This window comes from Prunus mume, linkage group LG3 (assembly GCF_029339155.1).
Source record: "Prunus mume cultivar Tortuosa linkage group LG3, ASM2933915v1, whole genome shotgun sequence".
Classification (NCBI taxonomy): Eukaryota; Viridiplantae; Streptophyta; class Magnoliopsida; order Rosales; family Rosaceae; genus Prunus; species Prunus mume.
Genome location: NC_142700.1, coordinates 14,951,929 through 14,965,003, shown reverse-complemented (window position 1 = coordinate 14,965,003; position 13,075 = coordinate 14,951,929). Strand labels below are relative to the sequence as shown.

Here is a 13,075-nt window from a genome sequence, read left to right as displayed (position 1 = left end):
CATGTACTAGCTTGAAGGAGTGATTCAAACTTCAAATATATTTTTCTAAAGCTCGACAACAGTTGAGGCCCTTATTTGCTCTAATGATTGGCTTAAGTGTGAGGCTTTTACTTCAACAAGAAGCCTACTGAAGATGATCTTGAGTTTTATTAGACTTTGGTGAAAATGGAATCTAGTAAGTGTGCATTTGTAGAGATTATAACTTCTTGTTGTAATGGTTTTTTTTTCTTTCCTTTTTTTAAGTTGTTCAATAACCTCTTCCTTTTTATTTCACATTATGTATGTTTTGTTGAGATTACATCACACTGCCACGTAGTGCAAATTAGGAGTGGGCATCGGGACCGGAAAACCAGAACATAGAACCGGACCAGATGAAAAAGGGGAAAAAAATTGCTTGACCAAAAAAGTCAACAAATCAGACTGGAATTGGATTGAACTAGTTCCAGTTTCGGTTTCACACCACACCAAACCAGACCAAACCAGTTATATATATATATATATATATTTACAAATGTTTTAGATCTAATGCTATATTTTTAATTTTATAATTAATTTTTTTTCCAAGTTCAACTTCAAAATATTTCTCATTGTATGAATTTGATCATTTATTAATTTTCAAATCCAAAAAATAATTTATATTTAAAAAAATAAAAAAAATAAAAAAATAAAATAAAATTCGGTTGTTCAAAAAGCGAAATCGATCAGAACCAGAACGAAACCAATTAGAACCGAATCGGCCAATTATTATTTTTAAAATTCACTTGAATCGAACCGAACCGAATTGAACCAGATCGTGCTCACCCCTAGTGCAAATGATTCCACAAGTGATGTTGCTGCCAATATTTGAAGTTGACGACTTTGAGTAGTAGCTCATTTATATTTCTGTTATGTTTTTATTATTTTGGTTTGTAAGCCTAAGCAGTGGCGGATCCAGGATTATGTGGCCAAGGGGGCTTAGTGTAAAAGTTCTGAAATTTTTCTATAAAGAAAATAATGCTAAAAGGATAGAAAGATAGTACTTCCATTCATAATTCATAACAAAACCAATAATACAAGTTACAATTGTCCACGACGAGTTTTCATATTCTGAAAACGTTGCATTATAGTTTCGTTATCAATAAAAGCAAAAACATCTCTCTCAATGTAAACAATCAAGCTATCATTCAACCATTGATCTCCATTCTGTTGCGAAGTGGATTTTTAATAATATTCATGGCGGAAAATGCCCTCTCCACTGAAGCAGTTGCAACCGGTAAAACCAAAGTCAATGTAAGAAGCAAATACACATAAGGAAATATTTCATACATTCCTTTCTCCACCATTTTTTCCGCAAGACTACTAATCCCTTCCAATTGAGAAAAATCAATACTCGAACGCATATAATGAACATAAACACCAAGTTGATCTTCAAGCATCAATAAGTCTCTATCCGAAAAATCATAAGGATAAAATTGAGCAAGACGAACTAGCTTTTGTTTGTCAAAAGCTACAAAGTTATTTTTCGGACTCAAGCATGCCAAACAAGTAAGTAACTCAGTACTTACCTCGTTGAAGCGATCATTTAGTTCCACAAGTTGTCCATCAATTACATGAATAAACATCTCCACACGATAACGATGATAATTTGTCTTCATTGGAGTATTACGCCGTGACCTCCCTGGAATTACATATTCCTCATCCATGGTAGGAACTATATATCATGTTTGTAACAAAACAAAGATGCTTGCTCAACCAATTCTTCAAACTCATTATCCCTCATGAACTGCAGGTTTTCCTTGCATGTTGTCACTAAACTCATTGCACTCACAATGTCTTGATCTTTCTTTTGCAATGCTAGAGACAAAGTGTTTGTTATTCCCAATATAGCTTTCATTAAAAATAAGTGAAACACAAACTCAAAAGATTGTATTTCTCTCCATAACTTATAGGCTTCACCCGAACTATCATTAGGATTATCATCAACAATCATTTGAAGCACATTCACCACAGATGGGAACATAGAAATGATACTAATCAACGTATCATAATGTGAGTTCCATCGTGTATCGCCGGCACGTTTGAGAGTAGTTTCTTGATTTAAGCCCCACCCCGTTATAAGACAATCTTCTTCACAAGCTCTTCTTGGTATTGTGCTCTAAGTGCATCCCGACGCTTACAAGATGCTCCAACAACATTGACCAAACTATTAGCCGTTGTGAAAAAAGAGTTGACATCAATGTTTTTCTTTGCTACCGCAACAAGAGCTAGTTGAAGTTGATGAGCAAAACAATGAACATAAAATGCACAAGGTTGTTCTCTCAAAATCTTTGTCTTAAGGCCATTGAACTCACCTCTCATATTACTAGCTCCATCATAACCTTGTCCTCGTAGCTTGGAAAAGCTCAAATTCGCAGAAGAAAAGAATTCATCAATGGCTTCCTTTAGTGCACTTGAAGTAGTATCGGTCACATGTTGAACCCCCACAAACCTTTCAATTATTTGTCCTTTGTCATTCACATAACGAAGCACCATCGCCATTTGCTCCTTTATTGAAACATCACGTGCTTCATCCACCATTATGGAAAAATATCTATCTTTTACATCACTCAAGATAAGACCAATGGTTTCTTTAGCACAAGAATTGACAAGATCTTTTTGAATTGAAGGAGCTATTAACTTCAAATTTCCTGGAGCATTTTCCAACACAACGGCCTTAACTTTTTCATCATGATCCGCAAGAAATTGCAAGAGCTCTAAATAATTCCCTCTATTACTTGATTGTGCACTTTCATCATGACCACGAAAAGAAAGACCTTTGTCGCAACAAATACCTAGTGCACTTAAGTGATGCATTCAAGCAAGTGCGATAAGCCGTGCGAGCTTGGCTTGTTTGCTTGATGACAATTGTTTCAATGTGTGTAGTTTGATGCATCAAATTGTAAGCAACTTCTCTAGCTTGGTTGTGAACACTACCAACCGGTCCAACATGAAGATTAAATCTTTCTTTCGCCTTCTTCCAATTATTGAAGCCTACCCCAGTGAATGCATCACCACCCACTTGATCAAAATTTGATTTGAAGAGATAACAATGAAGACAAAATGCAGCATCTTTAGCAATACTATATTCCAACCAATCATGATCATCAAACCAATTAGCAATGAAGCGTCTATTAATTCCTGATTGATTAGTTTGTGGGAATTTATAACTTCTAGGTTGACAAGGTCCCTTTTGTAGATATGCTCTTCGAATCTCATCTCGAATATTAGGACTATAATCCACCATTCGAGTTCTTAGTCCAGGGTCTGCCTGAAGATTAGCTAAGATCTCATCTACTTCAATTGGTCTTGCATTTGAACTACCCGGATTAGACGGAGAAGGACTATCCGTAGATAATTTTCTTTTAAAGAATCGTTCCATAAATCTACAAATCAATTAATTCAATCAATCATTAATTTTTACCCAAATTATCATATGAATATGAAAATGTCAATAACCCACTCTCAAAATTCAATATACTCCATAAACCCATATCAATCAATATTCAATATACTAAATTATCATATCAAATATCAATTAATATTCAATATACTCAATCAATTCACATTTTCAATCAAGCATAAACTCAATCAATCTACATTAATATGATTATCACTATGATTCATATCATATCCATAAATTTCATTACATACAAAAAATATCAATATTATTCATATCCATAAATTTCAAGCATTAACTCAATAAAGCATAAATTCAATAATCATATAGCAATAAATTAAACATTTTCCATAAATTTCATATCAACAACAACAATAAATTTTAATATCAACAACAACAACAATATATATTAGACATTTTCCATAAATTTCATAGCTAAGCTTACTTGTAGTTGAAAACAATGGAGGAGGGAGGAGGACGGCGTCGAACGGCGGTGATTGGTGGCCCAACGAAGAGTTGATGATGGAGGTTGTTGGAGGTTGGGAGGTTGGGGGAGAGGTTAGGGTTTGAGAGGGTGGGGAGAGAAAGTGTGAAATTGGAAATGAAGGGTTTGGGGCTGCTGTGCAGATTCGCAAGGCTAGGTTGTTCTGTTTTTTTGTTTTTGTTTTAACTGCCTCAAAACGACGCTGCTTTGAGGCCGTGTCATTTAAAAAAATTGATCGAGCCTTTGCCAAACGACGCGCTTGGCAAGGCGTTTTAAAAATTACTGCAGCGCGACAAGGCGCAGCTGCAGCGCAGATGTCTTCCTCTTCTCCGACTTTCATCGAGCAGATGGCGTGCATCCAAGGGGGCTTCAATGGAGTCCTGTGCCATTTTTCCAACCTTCCAAGGGGTCGGTCGACCCCTGTTGTCCCAACGTGGATCTGCCACTGAGCCTAAGTGAAGGTAATAATGAGACCTCATTATTTTTGTTTGTAAGGCTTACTTGAGTTAGTATTTGCAGATTGTTGATGATCAATGAGTTAGTATTTATTTGAAATTGCAAATTGTGGATTTTGAAAATGCAGGTTGTAGATATATTTACTTTGGTGAGATGGCAAAATGCACCAAGGTCGATCGTGGTGACAAATATTTTCAAAAGAGAATAGTTTCTATTATCTCACCAGGTGCCCCCAAGCATGGTAATTATAGCGATATTATCTTTTATTTTTACTACATGACAAATATGTTTAACTCCAAGTTTTATACTTTGTCCTTTCTAGATATATTTTACACAAGGATATTAAAACTATCAAATAGACAATAGATTTTGATAATTTGTGGATTGCGATGGGTGTTTCTTCGTCAGTCTTTACAAGCCAAAAAGCTTCTGTAGTTGAAAGATTTTAGGTCAACGTCAATATGATAAAGTCCTTTAGCAAAACATTTTATAAATTTAAATCTAACCTCAAAGTCTTAAATGGACGCCATGGCTGATAAAGCAGGTCACGAGTCATCAAATAAATTCATTTCTTTTCATTTGTCATTTAAAACAAAAAAAAATTAAAACTTGCCTTTCTCTGCCTTATTATTATAACATTGACTTTACACTTTGGTTTTTCTAAAGCTCGAATCTTCACATTTTAATATGGGATCAGAGCATGTTACTTACGTTGGACCAAATGTTCACATATACTCACGTCGATCAATTTATTTCATTAGTTTTGAGCAAAATGAAATAATTTCTGTTTCTAAAAGATTAACATGCCAATCAATGTGCATAAATAGGCTTAGCCAAATTGGTTAGAGCGGAATGTACTTCCCACTTTGCATCCAAATTCGAATTCCTCTTTCCGTAATTTAGATTATATTAAAGTAGAATATTATTTGTAGATATATATATATATATATATATATATATATAAACCAACCAAGGTGAATAATAAAAAAAAGAATGAAAATAAATGCTAAATTCCATAACTAACGTAGGCTAAAGCCTGAATATTCGTCATTGGATGGGCCTAAGTCCTTTTATTGGGCCTGTTGGAAAGAATAACAGATGGAAAAATACTAACACAAGTCTGTTTATGAGATCCATGGAACTTGGGATATTAAGAAAATTCCGTCTTCACTTTCATTCTCATTTTCATTCTCCCTCTTTTTCCTCTATACTCTAGCACAAAAAATGAAAACTAAAAGCTAAAATTGGAATGGTTATGAAAGGGTCCCTAAGTTACTTGTTTTGAAAGTATGCCACAAATTAATTGATTCCTAACGGCCCTCCAAAAGAGTAATCGATAATCGATTCTTAACGGCCCTCCAAAAGTGTAATTGATATTTCGTTTGTTGAAGATGTTTGATTACCTGAAGAAGAGCCTAATTCATGCGATTCCTTTTCTATGAAGAAACCAGGTTGTTTGGGCTGAGCCAATGCAATCTCACTTCCCAGCATGATAACCACAGATGCCATGCTTGGTCTATCCTCGGGATGATGTTGCACGCATAAGAGACTAACATGGATGCAACGTAACACGACCGATAGAGTACATGAGCTTTCTAAACACGTATCAATCAGTTCTAAAGGCCTTCCTTGATTCCACAATCTCCATGCCTGAAACATGTCAAAACTCCTCTGTAGTCAATTGCCATTCACAGGCCTAATATGTATAAAGAAGAAATTATACTGCTGATTCTTACATGTCCAATAAGGTTATGACTGTGGTTTGGATGGTAGAATCCCTTATTTTTCCTTCCACTTATGACCTCCAGCACCAAAATACCAAAGCTAAATACATCCGATTTGACAGAAAACAGCCCATCAATAGCATATTCAGGTGCCATATAACCGCTGTTGAAAGTAGAAACATCATATGCAAGTGAGAACATAATAAACCATTGATGAGGAAGAAAACTTGATCATGCAAAATATTATAAGAAAAACTTACTATGTTCCAACTACTCTGTTTGTATTTCCACCAGACTGATCTCCTCCAATTAAAGTTCTAGCCAAGCCAAAGTCTGAAATTTTTGGATTCATTTCATTATCAAGTAAAACATTACTTGCTTTGAGATCTCGATGAATAATCCTTAGCCTGGAATCCTGATGGAGATAGAGAAGACCCCGAGCAACTCCGCAAATAATGTGGAAACGTTTTGGCCAATCTAACAGTAGTTCTCCTCTCACACTATCTGGCAAGTTTAATCCAAATCCAACTTCAGGTCAAAACTGTTTAAAAACCTACATATGAATTATTTTAAAGCAATTGATTCTGCCTAAATTCATAAGGTACCAAAGGTCCAAACCAAAAATAAAGGAGTCCAGGCTTCTGTTGGGCATGTATTCATAAATCAGCATTTTCTCCTCTCCTTGAACGCAGCATCCAAGAAGCTTTACAAGATTTCGATGCTGAAGCTTTGCAATCAGTATAACTTCATTCTTGAACTCATTCAATCCTTGGCCAGAACTTCTTGAAAGCCTCTTCACAGCAATTTCTTGTCCATCTGGTAGTGTACCCTGGAAATTTACAGTATTTCAAAATATTGTGAAACTCTGGATGTAGTTTTTTTGTTAGTTTGGCCCTTAAAATACAAGTTACAAATTTACCCTGTAAACGGGTCCAAATCCACCTTCTCCGAGCTTGTTATCGCTTGAAAAGTTATCTGTGGCACTAGCTACCGTGGGCAGGTCAAAGAGCGGGAGCTCCAGATCCTCCTCTGGTTCCCCTCCATTGTTCATATTTGTTTCACCTATCTCTGTTTTCCCACATGTAGTAGAAATGGGGTTGATGTCAGTGATGGCTTACAAGTAAGAGTAAAGGAAACAAAAACTTATATTTTCAAACGGACTATGTATTAATTTAACCATCTCTTTTCACGAAATTAAACTCCATACAACTTTAAATCCCTTTCTGTCAAATATTCATCAAAATACAATCAAACAACACCCACAAATTTTTTGCAAAGATGGTCAAGGTAGTTAATGTACCTTTGAATTTTCTCCTGTTTCGGTGAAGGTAATATCCAACTAACAGCACTACAGAAAACACTACTGCTACGGAAACTGCAATTATCATTGCTGTCTTCACTTTACCACCACTTTCTTCATCATGTTTGTATGATGCAGTAGAGAAGATGAATAAAAATTGCAGCAAGCAATGAAGGAAATATCAGGTCAATGATTTAACTTTGAAGAAAAATGGATTTCTATCAGAACAACATGGAATCAAAAATCAAGCTACATGTCACATAAAAAGTATTTAAGCAGCCAATGTTACAAAGTTCCATACCTAATTCTGAAGCCGACATTCGAATATACAGATCCTGCCCAGCAGCTGGAAACTGCCTGATATCTACTAGATCATCAAACCAGATGGCGCAGCCAGTACCTCCTCCTCTGATATCCGAACTTGTATAAGCCATACAGGAACAATTGTTCAAGCATTTGGTTCTGCATTCCTTGAGATTCATACTTTTGTTCACCCAAGAATGTGTAGTATCTGGCAGTTTCAAGCCAACAAATTTGACAAATCCATCTTTATATCTTTCCTGGCAGCTTAATGGTTTATTGCGCACACATCCTAGAGACCAGTCCATCAAATTCCATTTTTCTTGAGACATAGGCTTGAATCCTTTTAGACATTGGCAGACTGGATTCTCACCAATGATACACTTTCCATTGGCTCCGCAGAGGCCATAATTATCACACAAGTCTCTTGGTACTGATGAATAGGCCCTCCAAGTTTGATCTGCTTCAATCCACGTAAAGCGATCACGAGTACTGGTGGTTTGGTTCAAAACTATTCTTGAGATTACAGACTTATTTTGAAGGTTGTACATGTAGTACACTTCAACATCATTATAGACAAATTCGAAACTATAAAGTGGATTAGGCCTTAATTCTGGTGAACCGCTGAATCTCAGGCCATTCCATGGGCCAGTACGATAGTATTTTGCAGTGCCTTTCCGAAGATATGCCTCAGGATAAGTATCACGTTCCATTTCAATCCCATAAGCGAAATCTCCTGGACACGGGTCTTCTGAATTTTTCCATGCTGAGAAATTCCGTTTTATACCTGTCCTCAAGTCCCATCCCATCTTCATTCCTGGCAACAACGTATCAGAAGGATAGTCAAAGCTTTGCCACAAATAGGTTCCTGCATCTCTTAGTACTAAATTCCCAGAATCTAAAAGCTCTACTGTTGCACTTGGGGCATGTTTAGCTGAGTTTATCCACCAAACAACACTCTTATTCTGACCTAACAGCACAAGATGTCCTGTACTGTTTATCATCAAGATGCCGGAAGAATCATTAATGGGGTTGCATCTGTTTGCAACCCACACAACAGTTCTAACTGGGATGTTCTTGTACCAAATTCCCAAGTAACGATTCTCGGAACTACCTGGACTGAAGAAACCAAGCTCAAAGCTTCCACCTTTTGAAACCAAGGTCGTTCCATCACGGATAGACTGGGAGGGACTAATGCTGTCAACTGCAAAGGAAAGTGTGAATAACAGAAGGAGCAAATTAGTACCGATCATAAACGAAAAACAAAGATGACCCATTTAGTTTTTGTTCTGGATCTCCCTTCCTACTGGTTCCTTTCAAGTTAAGGATAGAATTAGAGAACACCCTTGTGACTGTTAACTGAGAAGACCCTGCACGTACCGTGAAGGACACGACAATTGACTGGTAAGTAGTACGTATGAAAACACTGGCAACTTCTGATCTTTACAAAATGCTGATGTATTTATCAAGAAAAGAACATTATATGCTGGAATTGCAGGTGGAAAAATTGCAAGACTGATAACCCAAATGACTGCTAAGCAGCCAATGCCATCCTCATTCAAACATCAAACGATGGTGGAAAAATTGCAGGTCAAAATTGAAACTTTTTTTGTTACCTTCTGTCTTGATCGATAGATCACGTAACTGTGTAGAGATATGGTACATACCAGTTGGCCAAATGAGCGCATCAATGCTTGGTCTCGGGCCCCACCAATCAGCAATTGAAAGACCAAAAATTTGTTTCAGTGAAGAAAGAATTTCCCTCCTTTCACATTCACAGGTTGCGTCTTGCGGTTCATTCTCCAGCTAACAGTTCTGGTAATTAAGGTCACACAATCAACAAAGGAGTCTCGGGAAATAAAAAGCCTGACAAAGAAATTTGAGTTTTTCGGTCCAATTTTCCTTTTTCTTTCTTCCAGACTTTGAACTCATTTGACTTTCAAATTTGAAAAGAGAATTAAAAGAGGGTTCCGGGACCACCTCATCATCGGAAACAATAAACCGGCCCTCTTCCCCTTTTGTATGTGGAGAGCTTTTTCTTGGGAAAATTGGCTCCCCAAAGGATGTAAGGAGGCTAAGTCTGGAGCAAAGGTTCTACAAAGACTTTTTCACGCATTTCGGCTTGGTTTTTCACGTGTTTTCAGTTCCCATTCCAAATAGTTTGTAACCCCAAAGTCAATGGGATTGTTGGAATTGATTTGTAATAGCTCTAGGTGTGACTTACAGTATGTTGTTGTAATTCTAGGTGGCTGGCAAGATGAGGTAGCAGCTGAATGGAAGCTCCCTACTTGTCTATTTAAGGAGGAAGCACAGAGATTACAAATATGGAACAGCCCAATTCTAACTGGGATATTCTTGTACCAAATCCCCAAATAACGATTCGTGGAAATACCTGGACTGAAGAAACCAAGCTCAAAGCTTCCGTCACTTGAAACCAAGGTCGTGTTGTCCCGGATAGACCTCGAGGGGCTAATGATGTCCCCTACCTAATGGTCTCCTGCAAGTTAAATACATAATTAGAAAGAAAAGATGGTTGTGGTTGATAATTGAGAAGATTATATCCATCCTCATTCAAACGTCAAATAATAGTGGAAATTGCGAAGTGGTTGGTTTTTGACAAGTCAAAAGTAGATTTTTTGTTGCTTCCTCTTCTTTATCTGCGTAGTACTGTCAATTCATACATCAATTCGCTACGCTAGTCCATCAATGCCGAACACAAAATGCGTTTTGGAGTAGAAGTTTCCATCTTGGACGAAAATGAACCCAAGATTTACATTGGTACTGCCTAATCTAAAAGAAATTTGAGAGCTTTTTGGCTCAATCTTGGCCTATTTGAATTTGTTTGACGTTAAAAATTTCAAAAGATAGAATTTAGTATTTCGAAAGTGTTGGTGTTTATAAACCATGGAAGAAAATGACTCCCTTCCAATGTGGGACTAAAAGAAAATGTACTTTTCCTATACAAACTTTTAACACTCTGAACGAAAATTAACATTCTCTCCTTTGATTGTACGAAACAACAAATAAGTACTTGGGCTCCCCTCTTCCATTTTCCACTTTAAAACTTTTTGGCTTCTTCCTTTTTCTTCCTATTTACGACTCATTTTTCAGACCGAAAATAAAAAACTGCTCATTTTAGTGATCTTTCCAGAATAAATAATTTATGTATGTTCCAAGTACCATCCAATCCAATACATATGAGATATGTGGAGATATTCTCCAATACATATAGGACATAAAAATAAAATATTTCCACATGTCCCATGTATATTGAATGGTACAACAACTATTGTATCTGAAACATACAAAAATTTCTCATCATTCTCTTGTAAGTAGTAACTCCTACAATTTTGCCAATGGAAATTTGATATGTGTGTGGAAGTTTTTATTTTTGTATTTTTGATGAATTATTTTGGCATATGTGTTAAACCGTAATTTATAGAAAGGAGAAGAGTATCTTGGAAGGGAGGCAAGCAGTATCCTTTTAATAAAATAAAAGACCTATGAAAATTTTCTCTATACAAAAGCTAATTATGCAATATACCTCTAATGTATTAATTGTTGTTGCTTTGAGAAGAGAATAAAAAATAAGATATGACTAAGGGACCGTTTGGGACTGCTTCTCTAGGAAGCATTTATGCTCATAAGCATTCTAGAAAAAGCGTTTTTATTATAAAGATGTTGGGTCGTTTGTAACTGCTTCTTTAGGAAATACTTCTGCTCATAAGCACTTTTATTATGAAAATCTTGAATTTTCATAAAAAATCCAAGTGCTTTATGAAAAAACACTTGGGAGTGCTTCTTGAAGAAGGACATAGCAGTGCTTCTCCGAAAGCGCTATGATCTATAAACACTTCTAAACTTTTATGCCAAACGTAAGCGCTTTTAGCCTTTCGAAGCACTCCTAAATATGCCGAAATCTTCATAAGAATCCAAGTGCTTCTGAAAAAGCACTCGCTTCTCCGAAAGCACTTCCATGAGCCAAAATCACTTCTAAACTTTTCTGTCAAACACTTTGTCCGAAACACTTTTGGTTGTCGAGATAAACATGCGCTTGTAGCCATTCTAAAAGCACTAATAGGCCCTAATTGTTATGTACGTGAAAGAAATGAAATGCTACTGTACCAAAATGACATTCTAATTGTTCAACTTGTACATAATGCAAATTTAAATTTAAGTGGAAGAGGTATATAAATTGGTTAAAAGATTCTACATCCGAGGTCCTTTGTTTGATTCCCCCCTCTCTTAATATTGCTAATTAAATTTTAAAACAAAAGATTAAGGGTTGCACCCAAGTTCGAGTCCCCTCTCTGTATATTAGATAATTTATGATAATTTAAACTATCGCTTATATAAAAATACTAACATAATAACCTTTTTAGATTGCCAATCACTTCATATTTCGAAATGTCAAAAGTAGTATATGAAATAGGAAATTCAAGTATTGAATGACATTAGGTAATGTCATGGGCTCTCCACCTATTATCATGGTATGAGAATGCTAAAAGTACGTAGCTGACCTAAACCACATTTTATTCTAAACTAATGTGGTCCATTTAGCATTGTACATAGTTACTTATAGTTATCACAAATTTAACCAAAGGTAGAACACATGCAACAACTTAAGTGAGATGGCGGTAATGCAACAAGGTCAAAGGTGGTGAAAAATATTTTCAAAAGAGAGTAGGACTTCTATTATCTCACGTATGGTAAATTATTATCTTTATTTGTACTATTTTGTCTTTTCAAGAAATATTGTACTAAAGCATATTAAACCATGACAAGAATGAATTATAAAAATTTCTTTAAATCAAATAGACAATGGATTTTGATCATTTGTGGATTGCGATGGGTGTTTCTTTTTTTGTCTTTACAAGCCGACAAGCTTCTGGAAAATGCACTCCCTTAATGGCTGTACATATGCAATTATAATCCACCTACCTAATCAACAATTTTAATTGGAGCCAGTTTCTTCAGGCTTTTCCACGTGTCATTATGTTATTAGTCAGAAATAGCAAAACAATGATATCCGTGTTACATGTAAGTTTTTGTTGTTGTTGTTGTTGTTGTTGTTGTGATTGAGAGAATGCAGTTAATGTCAATATGCTAAAGTCCTTTAACAAAATATTTTTTAATTTTATATCTAACCTCAAACTCAGTCATAAATGTACGCCATGGCTGATAAAGCAGGTCACACAGTTCATTTCTTTTCAATTCTTTTCTCTACCTTATTATTATCGCATTGACTCTAGACTTTGGTTTTTCTGAAGCCGGTATCTTTAAATTAGACTAAAGTAAAATATCGTTTATATAAAAAAAAAAAACCCAGAGCATGTTACTCACATGTTGTGACTAAAAGTTCACACATATACTCACGTCAATCAATTTATTTCATG

General features: G+C 35.8%; 1 protein-coding gene and 1 pseudogene across 10 annotated transcripts; both read right to left on the bottom strand.

Moving 5' to 3' along the window:
- Nucleotides 1-1,056: 1,056 nt before the first annotated feature.
- Nucleotides 1,057-3,614, bottom strand: LOC148918837 (uncharacterized; annotated as a pseudogene).
- Nucleotides 3,615-5,349: 1,735 nt separating this feature from the next.
- LOC148918836 (G-type lectin S-receptor-like serine/threonine-protein kinase At4g27290) lies at nucleotides 5,350-10,229 on the bottom strand. 10 transcript variants are annotated; one of them, XM_089049135.1, is made up of 9 exons: nucleotides 9,060-10,214; nucleotides 8,794-8,883; nucleotides 7,681-8,496; nucleotides 7,380-7,493; nucleotides 6,999-7,147; nucleotides 6,698-6,908; nucleotides 6,340-6,583; nucleotides 6,092-6,242; nucleotides 5,350-6,005 (listed from the first exon to the last, which is right to left on the bottom strand). In XM_089049135.1, the coding sequence occupies exons 3-9, from the start codon at nucleotides 8,492-8,494 to the stop codon at nucleotides 5,703-5,705; spliced, it is 1,986 nt and encodes a 661-aa protein (XP_088905261.1). In that variant the 5' UTR covers nucleotides 8,495-8,496; nucleotides 8,794-8,883; nucleotides 9,060-10,214; the 3' UTR covers nucleotides 5,350-5,702. The 10 variants fall into 10 exon arrangements, with proteins under 10 accessions (XP_088905261.1, XP_088905260.1, XP_088905262.1 ...); XM_089049134.1 differs by having other exon boundaries at nucleotides 9,296-10,214; XM_089049136.1 differs by having other exon boundaries at nucleotides 9,347-10,214.
- Nucleotides 10,230-13,075: the final 2,846 nt, after the last annotated feature.